This window comes from Trichoplusia ni, chromosome 14 (assembly GCF_003590095.1).
Source record: "Trichoplusia ni isolate ovarian cell line Hi5 chromosome 14, tn1, whole genome shotgun sequence".
In the NCBI taxonomy this organism is placed as follows: domain Eukaryota; kingdom Metazoa; phylum Arthropoda; class Insecta; order Lepidoptera; family Noctuidae; genus Trichoplusia; species Trichoplusia ni.
Window position 1 is genome coordinate 9,889,133 of NC_039491.1, and position 21,236 is coordinate 9,910,368.

The 21,236-nt window shown below is 35.1% G+C and overlaps 1 protein-coding gene across 3 annotated transcripts in view; it reads left to right on the top strand.

Moving 5' to 3' along the window:
- Positions 1–21,046, top strand: part of LOC113500721 (aminopeptidase N) — a 42,566-nt gene extending 21,520 nt beyond the window's left edge. For all 3 annotated transcript variants that reach the window (XM_026881603.1, XM_026881604.1, XM_026881605.1), the window contains exons 2-14: positions 2,875–3,589; positions 5,062–5,217; positions 5,472–5,765; positions 6,604–6,787; positions 7,153–7,309; positions 7,677–7,936; positions 11,109–11,310; positions 11,703–11,983; positions 16,293–16,492; positions 17,434–17,601; positions 17,939–18,082; positions 18,982–19,060; positions 19,499–21,046. In XM_026881603.1, the coding sequence (XP_026737404.1) occupies positions 2,875–3,589; positions 5,062–5,217; positions 5,472–5,765; positions 6,604–6,787; positions 7,153–7,309; positions 7,677–7,936; positions 11,109–11,310; positions 11,703–11,983; positions 16,293–16,492; positions 17,434–17,601; positions 17,939–18,082; positions 18,982–19,060; positions 19,499–19,648 (2,990 nt within the window). In that variant the 3' untranslated portion in view covers positions 19,649–21,046. The remainder of the gene's footprint in view (positions 1–2,874; positions 3,590–5,061; positions 5,218–5,471; positions 5,766–6,603; positions 6,788–7,152; positions 7,310–7,676; positions 7,937–11,108; positions 11,311–11,702; positions 11,984–16,292; positions 16,493–17,433; positions 17,602–17,938; positions 18,083–18,981; positions 19,061–19,498) is intronic.
- Positions 21,047–21,236: the final 190 nt, after the last annotated feature.

Sequence of the window (21,236 nt, forward strand, 5' to 3'; positions counted from 1 at the left end):
AAAATAGGATGAATCGTTTAAATAAACATAGAGACTAACTAAGTACATAAAACGAACAGACATTGTACATGTATACCTTGTTGATCTAAAAACAATGATCAAAGCATATTCTATCAAGCTGTAAACTGGATAACTCATATACAGTCAACAACAAAATATCAGAAATTAGCTCAAGATTAACATTTTTTTTTATTAAGTTTATTTTTATCAAGCCAAGATAAATAATATACAGAGCATCAAAAAAGACATCTTCATCCCTGTCAAAGACGGGAAACGTGCTCAGAAGGCTGGCTGCGTAATTTATTGAGAAAAATACAGACATGCCTTCTGATCATAGGTAGAGTCGACTAAACGCTTTGCGAGTACTTTATAAAAAACTCGTGCGCCTGCTTTTTTATTTTTTATCCATTTTTATTTTTAAAATAATCGAATATGTAACTTCCAAAATCCTCATACAAAGCCAAGACTGATCAGACATATGAATGTGTATCATACTTTGCATACCCAAAGTACAACCCTCATCTTCATTCATCTTCAACTTACACCAGTTTAAATCACTAACTTTGTATATAGACTTGTTCCCGTCTGTCCACTTTAAATGGTCTGCAGGTTAGATGACATAACTGTATAATATTTATGTCGTTAGCTTATAAATTAGTGTTTGCGTGTAACCTTGTCTGTTTATAGTACTTACATGATGCACATACAAGTGGCATAGTGCAGGTTTGAGAGAGAGGCAAGATAGCGGTTTGCCTGGGGCTTAATAAATATCATTTAAGTCCTTTTTTGTGGGGGTTTCACAAACAAGTTCAAGTCTCACAAAGACAGACACCGAGACTCAGGACAAGCATACGCAACGCTTGACCTACGCGGTGGTCCAATCCGTGTCATATAAGTATCCTAAACTCATACTTTAAAATATTAACAGGATCCTATCCTTCAATTTTATCTAAATTTTTTTTTGTACGAAGCGGAAATATCACGGGAAATGTCATGGATGAAACCGCGGGGTTGAACTTGTACAATAGTAATTTTCCTTTCAATATAATACTGACTACATATTAAAATCGGTTGGACTGGTAGCCGATCCCAACATAGTTGGGAAAAGGCTAGGAAGATGATGATATTAAAATCGATAAATAATTGTAATAAAAGTTACCGGTTAGATGTATATTATACGCTCTTCACCGTGTAGTGCGCTGTCTTACTCGCACGTTCAGGATAATATTACTTTAGAAACTATTGGTAGGCGCTCTAGACTTAACGTTGACTTCATAGAGACGGTCTCGGTAATCTCATATTTTATTTGAGCACACGTTCCTGTTAGCAATTTAGTTTTGTAGCAATACTCATTTAATATTCCACACGACTGTAAATTTTGTAAGACTTGTTCGGGCTTCGAAGTTTAAAATATTCGTGTTGTTTGACTTTTTGGTCCTTCGGAAATTTATTACCGCAAGGACCAATTCAAAAATGTATTTCTTAGACTTTAACGTGATGTTTGTTATCGTAACTAAAAAGTAGCATATATGTGTTTTGGAGATACAAACTGAAGACGGTTTCAATGTGATCAATTATACTTAAATGATACAATTGTTGACCCATGCGTATTAATTCGGAACGCCCGAATAGTTGCGGATAAAAGCGGAGTCCTTATTCATGGGCTGATGCGACGGCGGGTGAGCGAGACTGAATATGATTATTGATTATTTATCGTTACAATTGTGTTGGTATTAAAAAAAAAGATACCGTCACAAAAAACGTGTGGCCAAAATTCTGAAGGTTTATTGATTGCATCTCCCGCATCTAATCTTAAATCTGCAAGATTTCCACGACCATTTCAATTGTACTAGCTTACTCTTGAAACAAATATTGCCATATTTATTACCTCTCAATAGGGTACTGCATATTAAGAGATCCTTTTATCAGTAGTCCATTCATATCATTCACATGCTACAATAGTATCCTAGCGTTGCAAATTGGTTGCCATCCTAACCAATTGTCGGTTCTGGTCTTTGTGGATTTGACTTGACAATTGCTAGCCTTTATAGCAGCGCAAAATGTGTGCGCTGTATACTATGAAGCAATCTGTTTGCATTTGAGCCAGGATTCCGATGAAAGTTCTCCGCATATGGTGTTTTTATTTTATTTGAAAGAATAGTGCAAACAAAACTGTTTTTTCTTAGAAATAAAATTAAAGTTGTTCATTTTTTTTGTTGTCAATGTCAATCTCAGACATACACAACGCTTTGAGTAAACCCTGAAAATAATTGAAAGTGTGGTTTTGAAATTGGCTTTTTGTATCTTGACAAATCGCTTACTTATTTTAACTGAGGGTCCTTCGGAAATAAAGTACACAGAATAATAAATATTTTTAAGAAAATAGGATATCATATCAGAACCAGATGATATCGAATTAAAAAGCACTCACAAAAATAACCCAGTAAACAGCTCTCAAAGAAGTCTATCCAAATTTTCATTCAATGAAAAACTGTACGTTCAATTAACAGTTTCCTTTCACAGTCACCTGTCCGGAGTTAGCCAGGCAAACAAAAGCCATACGTAACAAGCGGTTCAGAAACAAACTAACAAACATTTGATGAGTTTGTTTTCAACGAAATTGCTTTTAGCCGCGCTTTCCGCAAATATCTGTTGGGGTTGCGAGCTGTCGTGCACTCCATATAAATGTATGATGGTACCTGAATATTTATGACGATGACATGCCGTTTCTCTGTTATTTTCCATCTGTATTTGTTTGAGTGCTCGTTAATTAATCTTGTTTCGTTTAAATTTTAATTACCTTTTTCGTCATGAACAATACATTATTAATGTTTAAAAAATTGATGATTTCAAGGTATTTATTTTTATTTGCAGGTCGAGTAAACGGTGACGTAATGACTCAAGCCCACGAGCCTCTTAACATAATGGATAGCAATCAAGCTGACTACTCCACAACGACGAAGAGAGGCATCTACCTCTCCAAATGTCTCGCTTTCATCATCCTCGTGATCTTTGCTCTAGCTCTCGTCACGGCTTCACTACTAGTCTACAATTACGCAGCATGCCCCCAAATAGATACATTAGCGAATGTCACAAAATACGAACTGTGCCACTGTGACCAATCGAAACTTTTAGTGCTCCCTCTAACCACGGAAAGTAGTAGATCTGTTATACCATTGGATACAACGACACACTCTCCAGTGCCAAATGTACTGAATTTATGGCTACCGACACACGTGAAACCAGAAAAGTATGATATCAAAATAACGCCGTTCATTTATGAGGGCAATTTCACGTTTTATGGAGAAGTCATTATAGACCTAGTAGTGCATGAAGAAACCAAAGAAATGACCTTTCATGGTGTGGAACTGAAGATACATTATATAAATATACTGGCAACAGAAGATGAACACTCGGTATACATTGTAAGGCACGTTGAGGACGTAGAACGTAATTTCCATATTTTAAATTTAGGCTCAACTTTGGAAGTTGGAAAACAATACGTGCTAACGATAAAGTACTCTGGATTACTGAACGATAATCTACACGGATTCTATCGGAGTTCATACGATGAAAAAGGCGTCAAAAAGTAAGTTGTCACTGTGATTCATTCGATTGTTTATTTTTGAACACGTAGGTACTAATTGTGTTGAAGCATATTAAATTAATGCGTAGGCACGTGGTCTTGATTGCTATCTATGCGGCCTGTTTGCACATATAAACGTGCTTGATACAATGATATGAAAATGGTCTTGTTTTGCTAATTATACCTAAAAACCTCAAATGACCTTAATTGTTTTGATAAAAGTATTTGACACAAAATTAACTTCATCCTCTTTTCGATTTCGTTCGTCTTAAAAAGGAATCAGACCAAATCTAAGTGTTCAATATAAATTACATTAACAACATTTTCATTGGTATGCTTGAAATGCAAGACACACCCTCAAAATATAAACAAATGCCGGGAAAATGAAACAAATGGCTAAAGAGTAACAAGCGAAGGGCATTTCACGGCCAATAAGGTCATAAAACATAGAATTCTAAACGTCTCACTATAATTTATCAGTATTGGCAAATGGCCCGGCAACTGTGATGTATATAGTGTGTTTTTTATCCGCCTTCTAGTTGATTGATAACCGTTTTATTGATGTAGTAAATACTTTTACCGCTATTTTGTGGCATGTTTAGAACATATCGACCCATTTTAGGATCTGTCTCACGAGTAATTTCGTGAATTTTTCTGTAAGATACATCTCCTAACTGGGGTTTATTCGAAGAATATTAAAAGTAACACGCGTTCATATGGCACTCACAATTTTAAAATTACATGAAAATAATATTGTAGTGTAAAAAATATCTACCTTCTAAATATGTTGAACCTGTTAATATAAGCGTACTTATATCCAAGAATGACGAATATTATTGTATTAAAACCTACATTACGGGCTCACTTAGAGTCACGTAGTAGGCGACATCTCGATTCGGTTCATGAATACACGCGACGTCTTGAATACAAATTATAGATTAACAGCAATAAAAATATGCTCCAATATGGTCCTCCGGTACTAATAGTGGTCCTTATTGCTTTCCTTGTTGTAATCATGTGCAAGCAAAATTCTAGATATGCTGGCATTATTATAATAGCGCCGAAATATATATTTTTCATATAGAGAAAAAAACTTAAGGTGTCATACCTTAATTTTTTTTTGGATCGTTTTTGCTTTAACTGACGCTTGTGGTTGAAGCGTATTATCATATTAATCCCTTAGAGCGATTTTGCACTAGATCCAACATGAATTCAATTAACCGAACAACGAAATCGGAAATCCAATAAAATAATTATAGCCATGGGACTGTTTGTACGGTTGTTTACGCAATAGATAAGATGATTACTGACCTACAATTTCACCATCCAAAATGTTCTACGATTACTGCATTCCATATTTTTCGGATAATCGGATTTCTACTGGTCCCAGTGCAAAACTGCTCTGATAGTACACTAAAAAGCTTCAAATTGTCGGTTTCAAAGTTTCATTAACAAATATGATCTTCTATCAACAGATGGATAGCGGTAACCCAGTTCCAGGCGATGGATGCCCGCCGTGCATTCCCGTGCTGGGACGAGCCGGCGCTGAAGGCGAGGTTCACCATCAGCATCGCCAGACCCAACAATATGACGTCACTCTCCAACATGAACGTTGTGAAGAGGGAGCCTCAGTATGTATAGACTTACAAATCTCTGATTTTTGAGTATTCTTATATTTGGGTATATTTTTTATATCAGTCAGTTCACCAATAATGTACAATGATATCCAATAAATCTCCATTCATTAGCACCCAGAAACATTTTTTTTAGATTTTTTGGACTGTATACAATTTGACGCTAATACTAAATCATATAAGCTTTAAGGCAACCTATTTTACCATTAGTAAAAAGTGACTTAATTTAAAGATGTGACATTGCATTGCAGTGAACACCTGAAGAACTACACTTGGGATCACTACGCAGAATCCTTGCCCATGTCGACATATCTAGTAGCATTTACCGTCACCGACTTCAAAAATATGACGAATGACAAGTTCTCTGTGTGGGCAAGAAGCGAGGCGGTGCAATCAGCCGCATTTGCCTTGGAAATAGGCCCGAAGATACTCAAATACTTGGAGGAATACTACAAGATCAAGTTTCCGCTTCCAAAGATTGATATGATAGCGTTACCTGACTTCAAGAATGGTGCCATGGAAAACTGGGGACTTCTTACTTTCAGGTAAAAAATAGATATTCTAGTAGTTCTAATTTTCTTTTGTATCCAGGCATTGATGGTTCAGACGTTATTCGTTTATTTGTAAAGGATTAAAGTGACTGATTTTAACAGATTTAAGAAAGTCGAAATATTTTAAATTCATCTTGATGTTATTTATTTGTACACATATTTAACTCAAAAAGGTGGTGGAATGAATACCTTATTATTAACAGACGAATTTGATAAAAAGAACAACCGTAATCATATTATCATCGTCCTCAATACTCGCTCACATAAAGTTGTTCGCCGCAATTTTTGGAACGTCGATTGGGGTTCGAAGGACCAAACATCCGATAGCTTAAATAATGAAACCAAACCCCAACCGGTAAACAACATAAGCTCCGTGAAATCTGGCGCAAGGGCGAATCTTTGATGGATGAATAAATCGCTACACTTCATTATCGCATAGGGACCGACCATATATCATCCCGTTCGATTGGGGTGAGGGTTACCGAGCATTTGCACATTGTGTAAGGACCAGAGCATTGAAAGTTTATTCGTTTTATAATTTGTTTCAACGATGCACATTTTAAATTAGTTTGATGTATTTCTAATAGTCGTACAAAGTAAAATATTTTTAAATAAAGTTTTCAACAATAATAAAAAGAAAATAATGTCTTCTTAATGGTTAATTTTATTTATTTCTTTGTATCTACTTTTAAAAAGACATCGAATTGAAATTCCAATATATCAGAATGTAAAACCAAACTTTTCAACTCACTCATAGTGACATCAATCTTTAGTAATTTACCACTAATCATAACATTACACCTTTATACTAAAAGCAAAATGTTATTTCCAGGGAAATATCAATGCTTTACGAGGAGGGAGTATCGGCTAGCACTGATAAAGTTCACGTGGCTACCGTGGTGGCTCACGAGATTGCTCACCAATGGTTTGGAAACCTGGTGACGCCGACGTGGTGGCGGGATCTGTGGCTCAACGAGGGTTTCGCTACATATGTGGAGTATGTAGCTGTTAATGCTGTAAGTAAGAACTTAGAATCTTGATATAGTAGGAAGCTTCGCATGATGATTCCATTATTGAAAGAGACACCTTCTTGTATACGAATATCAAAGCGACCATTACACTTATTCGCTAGACGACAAAAAATTTAAAGTCTTATTAACTTTCTAAAATCAATGTAAATTTTGTCTTGACCAATTTGAATGCCAAAACTTTGACTGTGTTTTTTGTATTTGTCAAATGATTACACTAAGTTTGGTATTGATGCTGATGCCCCCATAAACGGGGAAGCTGCAAAAAATAGCTACTTATTATGATAAAAAAACACATCTGTGTTATGTATTTTATAGTCCACAGTTTTCAACATTTAATTGTTCGATTCCAGGTCGAGAAATCTTGGAATATAACAGAGCTGTGCGTTTTGGACATAGTTCACAACGTGTTTCAGTTGGATGCTCTCAACTCCTCACATCAGCTGTCTGTCGAAGTCAGCGCGTCTGAGGAAGCTGACGCTATATTTGACAAGATATCTTATGGGAAAGGTAAAGACGATGAACTAGGATATTATTGGAGAAGCAAATTTGATTGGGCTGTTGTAATGGAACATGGAACAGTCCATGACACCTACTCCGGTTATAGGATTGATAAAATGATTAAAAATAAACTTCCGTTGTAATAACGTATATACATAATAAGAGCTGTTTTTGTTCTGTCTGTTTTAGGGTTTAATTTGTTCATTGTTCGTTGGTATTTAATTGCAAATATTACTCTTTATACCGCCCTTTTTGAGTATTGAAAAAGAAATGATTCTTTTATGATTCCGACAATAATTTATATATTGTTTGAGAGAAATTAACATTTGAAGTTATTCTTCGTGAAATAGATCTAACACCTTTATTTACATTGTAGGATCAGCTCTGCTGCGTATGTTGAACCACATACTGACAGACGAGGTATTCAACGCTGGTGTAACGAATTATCTCAACTCAAAAATGTACGGAAACGCGGAACAGCGAGATCTATGGAGTGCGCTCACTAGTGCTGCGAGACAGTCGGGAGATTTTGATGCTGATGTTGCTGTTGTTATGGACTCTTGGACACTGCAGACTGGATTTCCAGTCCTCACTATAAACAGAAACTATGAAAATGGAACTGTACATTTCTCTCAGGTATTTTTTTTAATATTTTTAACAAATTCTAACTTAAAACTGTTAAAAACTGGTTACTAAATATAAAAGGGGTTATCATCAAGCAGAAGAAACAATCACAAAATAACGCCATCTATCTGTAAACCATGCAAAAGTGTTACAAACAAGTTACGATGACAACCACTAGATGGCGTTACTAGGCTCGTTTATAAAATGCTTGACTCAAAACTCTGTCACGTGTTTTGCAATATTATGGTCTTTTAGTGTTGGGCTTAGGTGTCATAGATTATATCAATTGTATTTCAAGGTCCCGATAATCGTAGTAATGTTATTTTGCGACAGTACCTAATCAGATTATTAAAAAGAATTTTTCTCATGGATCATTAATATTAATCTGTGATAGCCGATTAACACTTAGATACTATTAGTTTGATATAATTATCACAATATTGGTCGAATTAAGCTTAATTAGTAAATCTTTGATTATGTTAAATGAACTCTAAGCATTCAATTGTGTGATGTGGAAAAAGATGAAAATGCTGTACATTTTCATCTTTTTATGCCTAAAAATGAGTTGTTTATAGTATGACACTTCATGAACGGACAATAATAAAATAATAAATAAGAATAACAAGAGTGTTTCCAAATATTTTAGCCTCTTCAAGGGGTCTCTGAAAAAAAGCGACGAAATGCAAATTTTTATAAAGCTTTTCTATAATAACTGGAATATTCTATTTCTCTTTAACTAGTAAGGGATCAAATTATTTATTTTTAATTTACAAGATTTCCATCATATTTCATGTTTAGTTTCTTTACCGAAAACCAAAGACTAGGTATTCCATTATGACTTAGAGTTGGTACCTATGTTAGTCCATCTTTCGTTAATTGATTTTTTATCCATCACGTGCATCATAGATATTTTATCTATGATTGAGAGGTCTCTGATAAGGATAATGAAACGTGTAACCAAAATCAGTCTCGTGAGCTAGAACTAGATCGTGATATAATAATAATATGTATTATATTTTTCCTTCGTTTATGAAGGAAACGATTCAATTTTACATTATTATCAGCTATAACCGCATAAGTGAATCACAGGTTAAGCTATGCTTGACGCGGTTGGTTCGTAGATCGGTGACTATCTTTGTCATAACGAGTCCCTCCGTACTTCGAAAGGCACGTTAAATTGTGGGTCCCAGCTGTTATTTCTACATCTCTGACAGTCGTTACAGAAAGTCAGAAGCTTGAAGTCTGACAACCAGTCTAACCAAGGGGTATCGTGTTACCCTGGTTACTAGGTTGAGGAGGTCAAAAAGGCAGTCGCTCCTTGTAAAAAACTGGTACTTAGCTGAAACCGGTTAGACTGGTAGCCAACCCCAACATAGTTGGAAAAAGACTATGCTGATGATGAGCCCATTTTTATGAAACAGCCCTCCACACATATACCAGGATCAACAATGATATTTAACGAAACCACCTTAGGTCCTTTTGTCCCAGGGAATTGATTTATGTCTTTGATGTCTTGGAACCGGCATTGAAATTAATTTTTGAACAGCCTAAATTTATTGATTCTTCTAAATTTACAATAGTGTTGTATTTACTATAGATCGTCCATATCAACTCTTCTATAGAGCAAGGGTGGATGGTAGTAGAATAGAATAAGCATTTTAGAATAAAGTTCTGAACTGGAGTGTATTGATATGAGTTTCAAAAGGAACTTCTCTTTACATGAATTTATATCCCGTGAATGAAGAAAAATAACACTTATGAGTAAAAACAGAATAGAAATCTTTTTTAGCCTCAAGTCATATCATATTCATGATAGAATCAACTATAAAGGTACATAAAAGCTTGTTTTTGGGAGTATATAAGATTTTGTATGTGTAAGGTAAAGGCTGCCTTCAGGCTAATTGCTGTAGACCAGGTTCGAGTACAGAAAACTCACCACCCCCACTGATAAGTTATATTATTGAAATGAAATATTATTATATTTTCTTGAAGCGTTCTGCACATCATCGGCACACAAAATTTAGTATCTCCCCTGAGAAATGTCGGAAAAATATCAAGGATCGATGTTTCCTTTAAAGTCCAGACTATCTTATTCAAGTTGAGAAAGCGTGACAGCACATTACACTGCATAGAGTAGTATCAATTAGTTACACAATATAAAAGTAGACTAATACGTAATAAATATGTAAATGATGACCCAAAGATCGTAGATATGAAAATTATTTGACACATCGCCCAAAATAGACAACGCCAATGAAGCATTTTTCCACACATCATTGATTGAAATCGAACCAAACTTTTAGGTAAGTATATCAATTTATTAGGTCTAGGAATTTATTACGGCTTAACTGATGTGGCAAAAAAATTGAGGTAGACATCTAATCAGCAAAATTTTAATGTCTTTGATAAGTAAAGATAATTTTTCATAGCCAAGAAGTACCCGAAAAATACCTACGTCATGAAAAAAATGACAACTATATCCTGTCGCTAATGAAAATTAGTGAAAGTTTTTAATCCGTATAAAAAGGATAGAAGTTTCGAAATAGGAACTTACCTTAGAAATCCTAGCTACTTAGGCAAAATTTATAAAATACCTATTTTACGCAGGTCATTAAAACACGGATGTAAAAAAAGATATGGTTTCTTTGCTAATTATAAATAAGCGTGACATAATGTGACATACAGCATTTTTGCCCCAGACGTTAATATTTGATCATAAAGACGCGTATGACGCAGGTCGACTCGTGCTGAGAAGCACGAGTCGACCTGCGTCTCGTTCTCGTTTCCGCACACATTAGCATATTTGTACGCAACATGAAAAACAAATTGATAACCCATTACGTTGATGACAGTACGTTTCATAACCCTTTTTATACCCGATACCGAAACTCATTCGGTACGAAAACCCTAAAAATGTTTAAATGTTGTAGGGGTGACAATGAGAAAGAATTACCGAATGTTTGCAAATATAATGAAAGCGCACTCAAATATAAATGTCTTTACCAAGAAAATTCTTAGTTTGGTATGATGATAAAATTGTTGGTGAAAAAATGCGATACGAAAACCCCGATAGTCAAGTGAGAGTATTAATAATTATGCCGTTGTCTTTGCAATTCTACTAAAAAGGATTTGTGACTTCGGTTACTGTGGGGTTTTTGCATTTAATAATTTTATCTTATTATAGGAGCGCTTTGTTTTAATCAACGACACCGTCGAGTCCCAGAGGTCTCCAATATGGTGGATCCCCGTGTCTTACACTACGGCGTCGGAGAAAGACTTCTCTTCTACCAGACCCAGACTGTGGCTGAAAGGAGAAAGGGCATTGTCCATTAGTAACATCACTATGAAGTCAAACGATTGGTTTATCGCTAACATACAGCAAACAGGTTTGTACACGTTTTAGTGGTATTGGTAAATTGTTACAAATTTTAATGAAGAAAAGTAGTATTTTTCAAACACAAACACACACAGGTATCCTTTATTTGACCTTTTTTTTCTGATGGGAAATTATCAAAATTATTCCTTCCGCTTTGGGTTGAGTGGAAGGGAGTGTCAAATTTGTCATCCTGGTTCTCAAATTTTGTTACAGTATAACAAGCTTTATTAACCTCGTGACTCGATACAATGGCTAAATGTTTCATTAAGATTACAATTGAACATACAAGATAACCGAAGTAAGACGTTACTATACGAGCATAAAATTAGAACCCCCATTCCCCATAGCACACCTACCCCCAACAGAATCTATAACTAACAAAAATGTATAACAACCTTTCAGGCTTTTACCGAGTGAATTACGACCAACGAAACTGGAAGTTACTGATCAAAGTCCTCAAAGATCCAGTCCGCTTCCAGGAGATCAACATCATCAATAGGGCCCAGTTGGTGGACGATGCTATGAACTTGGCCCTGACTGGACGCCTCGACTACAGAACTGCTTTGGATGTGACCAGCTACCTCGCCCATGAGAGAAGCTATGTGCCTTGGAAGGCGGGACTATCGGCCCTGGGATATATAGACACCATGCTGTCGAAGGGAGCCCACTATCTTGAATATGGGGTAAGGAAATTCTATTTTCAGTGTGGTTAGAGCGAGTGGTTAGAAGCTAGAAAGTGTCACAACCAGTCTTACTGAGGGGTTTGTGTCGCTCAGGTAATTGGGGCGAGGAGGTCAGATAGGCAGTCGCTCCTTGTAAAACGCTGGTACTTAGCTGCGTCCGGTTAGACTGGAAGCCGGCCCCAATATAATCGGGAAAAGGCAACGACGATGGAGACCACAACGTTAATTGTAGGGAATTTAATTTCCGCATGTTGCGTCAGATTCACAAAATACCTAAAACGCTTAATGTTCTCAAGAATGTCCGATAGGAAATTCCAATGGTTTTTAATCGAAAACATATTAATTAACCTTTAACTTCAATGATAATAGGATAAGTTATTTATTTATAGGTTGTTGCAACAGTTAGCCGTCTATCCTTTATTTATAAAACGTGATAATAGATGGCGTAACTAGGTCGTTCGGAAAAAAAATTCAGGAGGTTTTTCACATTTAATATTATTCAAGTTTTGGTGTTTTTAATTTGTCCTTTAAATTAAAAGGAACCTACATTCTTTATATTTTTCCTACTTACGAAGGTTTGTTTGAATAGATCGTAAAATAAGGGATTTCAAAGAATTTTTAAGTAAGCTTATTCACATCCTAACTAATATTATAAATGCAAAGTAACTCTGTCTGTCTGTCTGTTACGCTTTCACGTCTAAACCACTGAACTGATTTTAATGAAATTTGGTACAGAGATAGAGTTGACCTTAAGAAAGAACATAGGATAGTTTTTATCCCGGACTTTTGAAGAGTTTTCTTGGAAACGCGATAAAACCGACCTTGACGCGGGCGAAGCCGCGGGCGAAAAGCTAGTAATTAAAAAAAATATTATGCTGCGCTAAACCTTTAATTAAGCAAAACTTGTCCTTTATATTGATAAGAGATGGCGCTGCATGTCTCAAAAATATTAAAAACAGCTTTTAGCTTATACGTAAATTACTGCAGACGTTTTATCTACCTGCGTCATTTATAATAATTATTAGATAGAGAGGAAAATCTTATCTTAGATAAGCAAATTACTCAAGATAATAAGTTAGACTTTATCTTGAAAACACATAGATTGTGCAAGTTATCAATTAAAGAATAATGTAATTAACATAGTGCAGGTTAAAGGGCGTTGAGTTTTAAATATGATTGACCGCTGTATGCACTTCTTGAGTAATCAGTAACAAAAAAAAATGATTTTAAAATAACATGTCACACATTCATTCACATTTCTTTTAAGCTTATTGATGGAAGTGTGACTCAATTCAACCTTCACTCTGTGACTAGAGTGAAACATAAAAAGTAAGTCTATCTGCAATCAAGAGCAACTGCTGTTGTGTTTTGGTGCAAGCAGACTTGATTGACTCAAGTTGGGACAAGTTATTTACTAATATCAATACTAATAAAATTCCAATCTAACACATTTCTTATTAATCAAACATAAGGCTTTTATCAATGAGAACGTGCGAGCAACTAATAAAATTATAATATTACTAGCTGTTGCCCGCGACTTCGTTCCCGTGGGTAGAAGAAGATGTAAGTTATGATTTATACCCGTCCTGTTTTTTTTCACATTTTCCATTGTATCTTCGCTCCTATTAGTCGCAGCGTGATGGTTTATAGCCTAAAGCCTTCCTCGATTAATTTTCTACTCAACACAAAAATAATTTTTCAATTTGGACCAGTAGTTCCTGAGATTAGCGCGTTCAAACAAACAAACAAACAAACAAACAAACTCTTCAGGTTTATATATTAGTATAGATTAATCTTATTACGAGGAGATAAGATTTTATGGGCACAAAAAATACCTGCAATCTAACATATTATAGGGACACGGTTTTTTTTAAGTTCGCCCGGAAAACAAGTACCTAAAAATCTTCATTCAGATATTATCCTAGTTCATAGGTTTGAGATATTCCCTAACCCATGAAGCAAAAAGTTGTTTTGGGGTTATACACCCCCAACACAACTTTTTGGGAGGTGAAGTCGATCATGCACAGACCCTACTAAAATTTCGTTTATGGCGGACGTCCTGATTTGCTCTTATAATTGCTCGAACTAAACTTTGAATCACCGTTTAGTTAGGGGTAAGTAAGAGAATCCAGTTAAGTAACCAGTATTACTTAACTGGACTCTCTTACTTTTGTCCTCATCCAATATCTAGATAAAATATTCTACCCTATTATATCGTTAGAGCCCAAAAATAACTTGTGCTTATTTGAAGCTAATAATTGCTTATTAAAAGTTTAAGAGCCTTATTAACCCACAACGGTTTTCCCGTATTAGACCAATTAACAAATAAGTCCGGCTCTTTAATCTTCAAACATATTTTGTTATTAGTAATTCTTTTTATCAGGTTGTGAAATCATAAAAATAAATTGAGTCGTAAAGTATATTAGTAGGTATCAAAGCGATAATATCTCATAAATACTGACGCAAATGTTTATAAGTCGAAAGGGGCTGAGGTACGGCATGATGTCAGGCATCACGCCAAGTTGTTGTCTGCTACCAATAGATGGCGGTAACTGTATCGATTGTGCATTAAAAAACGTAGATAGGTATTTTATAATGATATCGGTAACTGTTATTTTGGGTAGGAAAGTTATTGATAAAGAATAATAATAACCAGTTAGGGTTTTGTAGACTTGAGCTTTATGTTTTAAATTCAGGAAGAATCTTGTTTAATTTTTTCGTCCTGGAGAAGGCGGAGAGGCCGGACTCTTACTGGCTAATATCATACCTCATCAAATTCACCATTTCTTTATAATAGGGATGATGAAAATATTTTTTGCAGTGCCCGTCTTGTAGTTTTTTGTATAATAATGGATACGTATTTTTTAATTTGTCCCGCAAACATAAATTGACCAAATTACAGCGAATGAAATTTACGCGTGACGTTTGATTGAGTATAAATTTTACTCTATCGTTACGTCACAAGCCCCCTCTCCTAAACTTTAAAGCAGCTAATCTTTGTCAATTCTATTTTTCTGAAAAAAGGAAAAATACGTCTCTCATACTTTTCAATTATCTAACTGAGGGACTAATGACATTTTTTTTATACCCAGTCATCCCTATTATGACTACAAGAACACGATACAACCTAGTAAAACTTAGCCTAGAACTGTAAATATACATATAATTATCTAATTTGTACTAGTACTACAAAGGTACCTATTAGGTTTTTTTGTACAACAAAATTAGAGATGGTGTATGAATGCCTTCAGACACTATAAACTGAAAATATGCATTATTCTCAAATTGATTCTGATATTTACCAATAGATGTCGCGAGAAGTATCGATTCGTTTTAAAATTATACTTTAAAGATAATACCTAACATTACTGAGATAGAATTAATCTGATGTATGCATTCCGTTCTACAATCCCTCTCCTTCTAAAACTTGATTTTCTTGGAAATAATTTTCGATTTATTCATCATCTTCCTGAACGAATCCTGAAAGTTCTGACCTTAATTTAAAACTTTAGACCCAAACTGTGTTATCGCTAATCGATAGCTATTATCTTGAACTGTGTGAATCATAGATAGTTATTGCCCTTTAAGTATCAGACTTCGATATAACTGATAAAAATGGTTGGTGGTTCAGTAAAGGCCTCTGCCTAGATTCATCAACAAAAATGTTACATTGGATTGCAGTTATATATCTTTTAATAATATTATAAACGTTCCACTGCTGGGCACAGGCCTCTTCCCAAACAGGGCAGTGCCCAACACCTTAGCTTACTGCGGGCTGGAAATTAAGATGCTCACATTTGGAAACCAAAGTTTGGTTTCCTCACAAGGTTTTCCCACGACGTTTGTCAGTGTGTCTTATATAAAATGGAAAGAGCATATACATTTGAAATAGTCCTGTTGGTACTTTTTCTGCGTCGATCAAATCCACGCATAAGCCGCAAGGCGACCACGGAGGATTACAGTTAATACATAGGTTAATAAAGTTAATAAAAAAGTAGCGTTTCTTTAGGACCTGATCGATATGTCAAACGGGCCAGTCAGTCGTCAGTTCTATTACAGTAATTATTTCAGCTGCATCTGCACTTCAATTGACAAAACTTATTTCTTCTTCCTGTCGGTGTCTTTCGTGTACAGGTGACAATTGGTGTCATTTGTAAGGATGCAGCTCAATTATGAAGGGTTCATTTATAAATCGTCTATATTTGAATTGAAGTTTAAACTTTTTTGGACAAATTAATTATGAAAGCTACTACTACGAACATAGTGGAAACAAAAATTAATATTCTAAAAACCATTCTTTCTATTCCAGCATTATGTTCTCCGACTTCTTAACGAAGCGGTCAAGGAGATCGGTTGGAAAGTGTCCCCGAACGAGAGTGTTGTGACGTCACAGTACCGTGTGGACCTGCTGGCTTCAGCCTGCCATTTCGAACACCCTGACTGCCTGGAGAATGCTGTGAGGATGTATACCAACTGGATGCTGGCGCCCAACCCTGATGCACATAGCGAGTAAGAAGTCCAAAGAACATTTATTTTTTTGTATCTATGTGTATGTCACTGAACTCTAACAGTACTTTCACGCGGCAGTCCAGTTTTTTATAGGATTCCGTTTTCTGCAGGATCCCCTTTGATAGCGAATGTGTTTACACGCTAGCGTCCACACGAGTAACCCACATGTGGGATCCTGCAAAAATCCGATCCGGTCGAATTGTGCCATTCGGTTTTGTCATTAGCAGGTTGGACCGATTAGAATGACTTTATGTTTAGAGTGTTCTGAAACCTAGTGTTTACGACATGTCGTACGTTTTATAAAAACTTTTCCTAGCGACTCGGGCATTACATTTTTTAGTGCGGGAGTAGTTTAAATAAGAAAGCATGTCACATTGAGGTTTTAGTTGCCAATACACTCAATATACAATAGTATTAATAATAGTATTTCGCAAGAGCTATTATTTCACACTATTTGGAAATCTTCACTATATTTTATCAAAGGTAATCATGATAGATCACGAGTGCGTTTTCGTGTTCCTCTTTTAATGTACACGGCGTAAAATTGAGATATTTGGTCGATTTTAGTATTTACCACGTTATCGATAGTAACCTAGTCATAATAGCCTCATATTCAAAATATTTACTTCCTATGAGAAACTACATAAAAGACAAACATTTAAACTCAAAGAGGAATCTGAATGGAACATATTTTGTTTGCTTTATCATTTGTTTCTTTTTTTCTTTTATAATCAACATTTCTTCGCTCCTAAATGCACCCCACAACAAAAATATAAAATATCATTAAACGAGCTACTCATCATCACCAGCTACTTTTTACTTCATAATTATTTGGTTACTTAAATGTTTGGGAACCCTGCGACAGAAGGATTTAATTATTAAGTACGCAAGTCGTTTTCTGTTCACAAAATAATAATTTTCTTCTTGTCCTTCTCTACCAGAATCCACGTAGATCTGCGTGGCATCGTATACTGTGTGGGGGTCCGAGCTGGTGGCGTGCGGGAGTGGACATTCGCCTGGGAAAGGTTCAGGGTTGCCACAGCACCTTCTGAACGACACCGATTGCTTTCTGTTCTTGGGTGTACTAGATCTCCATCCTTGCTGCATCGGTAAGGGATCATTATTCAGGATAAATCCGTTCCTAATGATACAGATAAAATTGCCTTTGAACGATTTTTGGCAATAAATATTAAGTGTTTGTTCGTAGTTAGATATTTCAAAGCAAAAGGCCAAGCAAACCTTAGATTTGCAAATAAAATTGTAGATGATTTTCAAACGTCTTTAAGTGAATATAGAGTGAAAATCAACAGCCACAATTTCAAAGCAATAGTATCCTATTAAAGTCATGGTCATGCCAGGTTGCATTGCAGCTAAGTTCCCATTTAAATTCGACTCTTTGTAGAATTATGTGCACAATTCCAAACGTGTATAATAATATTTTCCCAGGTATTTGGAGATGTCTCTTCGCAACGACAGCGGCATCCGAAAGCAGGATATAGTGAGGGTGTTCTCAGCAGTCGCTGGAACCGCTATAGGGCAACCCATCGCCTTCAACTATATCAGAGCTAATTGGCAGAGGCTGAGAACATTGTAAGTATCGTTTATCTTGCTAAGGGGTATCGTGTTAACCAGGTAATTGGGTTCAAGAAGTCAGATAGGCGGTCGCTACTTATAAAACAGTTAAGATAGAAACAAAATCAAATCTGAGTTGAATCTAGTTATGTTAAGTATTTAGATAGGATGTGTAAGGAATAGGAATAAGATATTTAGGTGTTTAAATCTGTTTTCTTACCACCAGGATAATGATATGATTTTGTGTGCTCAAGAGTTCCACGATTTAAAGGAAGAGTTCCAAGTCATCGTCCAGATTAAATGATAAATAATTTTTATTCCAGTTATCTAAATACATAATAATTAGTCATAAACTTTTAAATTAAGCCGATTTAATCTCTGACTCAGGTTTTTTTTTTGTGTTAGTGAATCATCGTATTATGTTATTATTATTTAAAATTTTGTGATCTTTGGTCTCCTCAAAATCAGTTGAACAAGTTTTTCGAGGTTTTTTTAGGAGCAGAATCTCTTTCTAGCAGAAGCATGCGCGTGTAATACATGACTGTATCATATTAAATTTAGCATTGAATGTTACTAAAACTACAAAGTTTATTAACGTATGACATACAGGGCCGGTAAAAATGTATTATTTTGCAACAATAATGAAATGTCTGTGATGCTCAATAAGGTGCCTTGATTTCCACGCTACCTTACTGCGGGATTTCAGGTTCCAATGTTTTGAATCCAGGTTTTCTCGGGATATTTTCATTTACAGTTAGTCAGTAGTGTCTTAGAATAAATAACTATATATTTTTTAAAAACATATAAGTACTTTACATAACCGTACACAGAACCCCTAAGATGATACCGTTTTTTTTTTGTTATACTTCTTTTTCCTCTTGCTTTGTTTTGCACTTACTTATTTATCTCTGTTTCAGTGTTGGATCGTTGTCCACTATCAACTTGATCGTCAAAGTTGTAACAAGGAGATTGAACCAAGCACACGAATATGAAGAGGTTTGTCCATATTTTACTTTACTTTTTTCTACTGGACGAAGTTCTTTAATTTTATTTAAACTTATAAGACTTCTCTGTCTTGTTTAGTATTAAAAACTTTAATTTTCAGAACACAGTTACTAACGGGTACCCCTACCGATGATTAAAATACTATCAGTTAAAAACTTGCAAATGGAACGTAACAATAATTTGTCCCATGAAAAGTTTAGTTATTTTTATTAAATTTGGACAAATTTATTTCAATTGAACTCTATAGGCTTTTCCGTCCACGTCCAAGAGAAAAATCGGAAAAATCCACGAAATAATCTGATAATCCAACCAATGAATGAATCAATGATGACAAACTCAATGATTCACTCATTATAAACTTTCGCCTATACAACATTGAGATTCTACGTCATTTTTGATACCATGTAAAACATTTTCTTTTGTCAACAGCTGAAGAGATTTGTAACTGAATACTGCAGTGACTTGGGCCGACCAGTTCAACAAGTTTTGGAGACCATTTCAGCTAACGTCCAATGGAAAGACCGAAACTATAACACTATTGTCGACTGGTTGAAGGCAGTTGATAATAATACCAGCTAAAGAGATGAATAAAACCTTTGTAGTGAATACCATGACATAAAACTAGTGTACAGCATTTTAGACTTTGTTACATTGTGTTAAGATAGACAATTCAGTGTATTATCGATATTGTGTTCATCATTCGTGTTTGGTAAGGTATTAAAAAAAGGAACGGTTCAGTCATTAAAAACAGAATGTAGTAGAAGCAAAAAACTGTATTAAAAAAAAAGCAAAGCTTGAAATATGAATTCAGAGGTGCGAAATACATCCAGAAAAGCACAAAAAGGTATTTAAAACAATTAATTTAGATGTTTTCTAGTTACATGATATGCATTTAGCGAATAATAAATTATACTTTAGAACTAAACTGTATGACGAAAATTACAGACGATTCAAAGCCGTAAAACAACTCGGTAAAATGGAAAACAACGATTCAACTGTGTCATTAGAAAGTGTCTCATGACTTACGAATACTTTTAAAATAAAAATGATTAATAACATTCTTAATGCACAATTCATCTTTACTTTTCCTTGTATGCATAACAATATTTTATTATAAATTGGAGGAATTAAGTAATATTAACTAAAAAAAATTCTTCGAAAAACAGTCACGAATAAACCGGCCTAGGTACATCTATTAAGTGCAAATTAATTCATATTAATAATCAGTATGTCGATAAGAACGCGATTAGAAACCGTAAAGTCATGATTGTAATTCGAATTCTTAAATTGTGTTGAACAAAAGCAAAGGCATAGATTCATCATCATCATCATCATCAGTCCGTCTGAGTGCATGGCTGGCCATAGCCAAAGCTGAGCGGTTTTGATATGTAATTATGAAGGTTGGCCTTAACAACCAATGTATGTTGAAAAAGGACTAGTAAGTTTCAACAAGAGTCAGGTTTAGTTAACAAGAGTATGATACTATCCACTACTTTATTTCCTCCGCCTTACCACCATTGGCAGAGTTGTCACTAAGCTAGGTGCATACCATTGATGAATTTTAAACCAGATCCGTTAGACTCTGCTTTACACTTTTAAGCAGGCCGCGCCTCGCCCAAGTGTTTACTCGCAATGACAGTGCCAACTGGTGTTTGTCAGGTCAGCTCTTCTCTACCTAGAATTTTAATACCTACCTAGACTGTTAACTAATGAAAGCAAAAACTTCATCTTTAAGCACAAAACTGTTTGCCATAAGTCAGTACATTATTTCGTTAGTTCTATTTATTACCAATATTTAATTTCGTAGGTTTAGCTCTAGATGTAAGATTTATAATAACTTATAATATTAAAATAAAAACACAATATTCTATTGACTTATCCTAGATAGTTAAATGTATGTATATAAATATCTAAACTTTGTAATATGTAACTCTCTTTTAATAACTTTCGTAATTAAAAGTTCACAAAAGATATGTGGTTTATGGGTTTTTTGTTTTATTTTACAATTACCTGGTTCACTACATTTATTACCTGCTGTTTTCTATTCTGTACTTACTTTCAATCTAGATCTGCTGCTTTCATCTTTGTACTTTAAGATTCCTTTTTCATTCACGGTTTCATGAGAAAAGACCCGCTCCTTTAGACAGACGCACACAGAGACACCTCC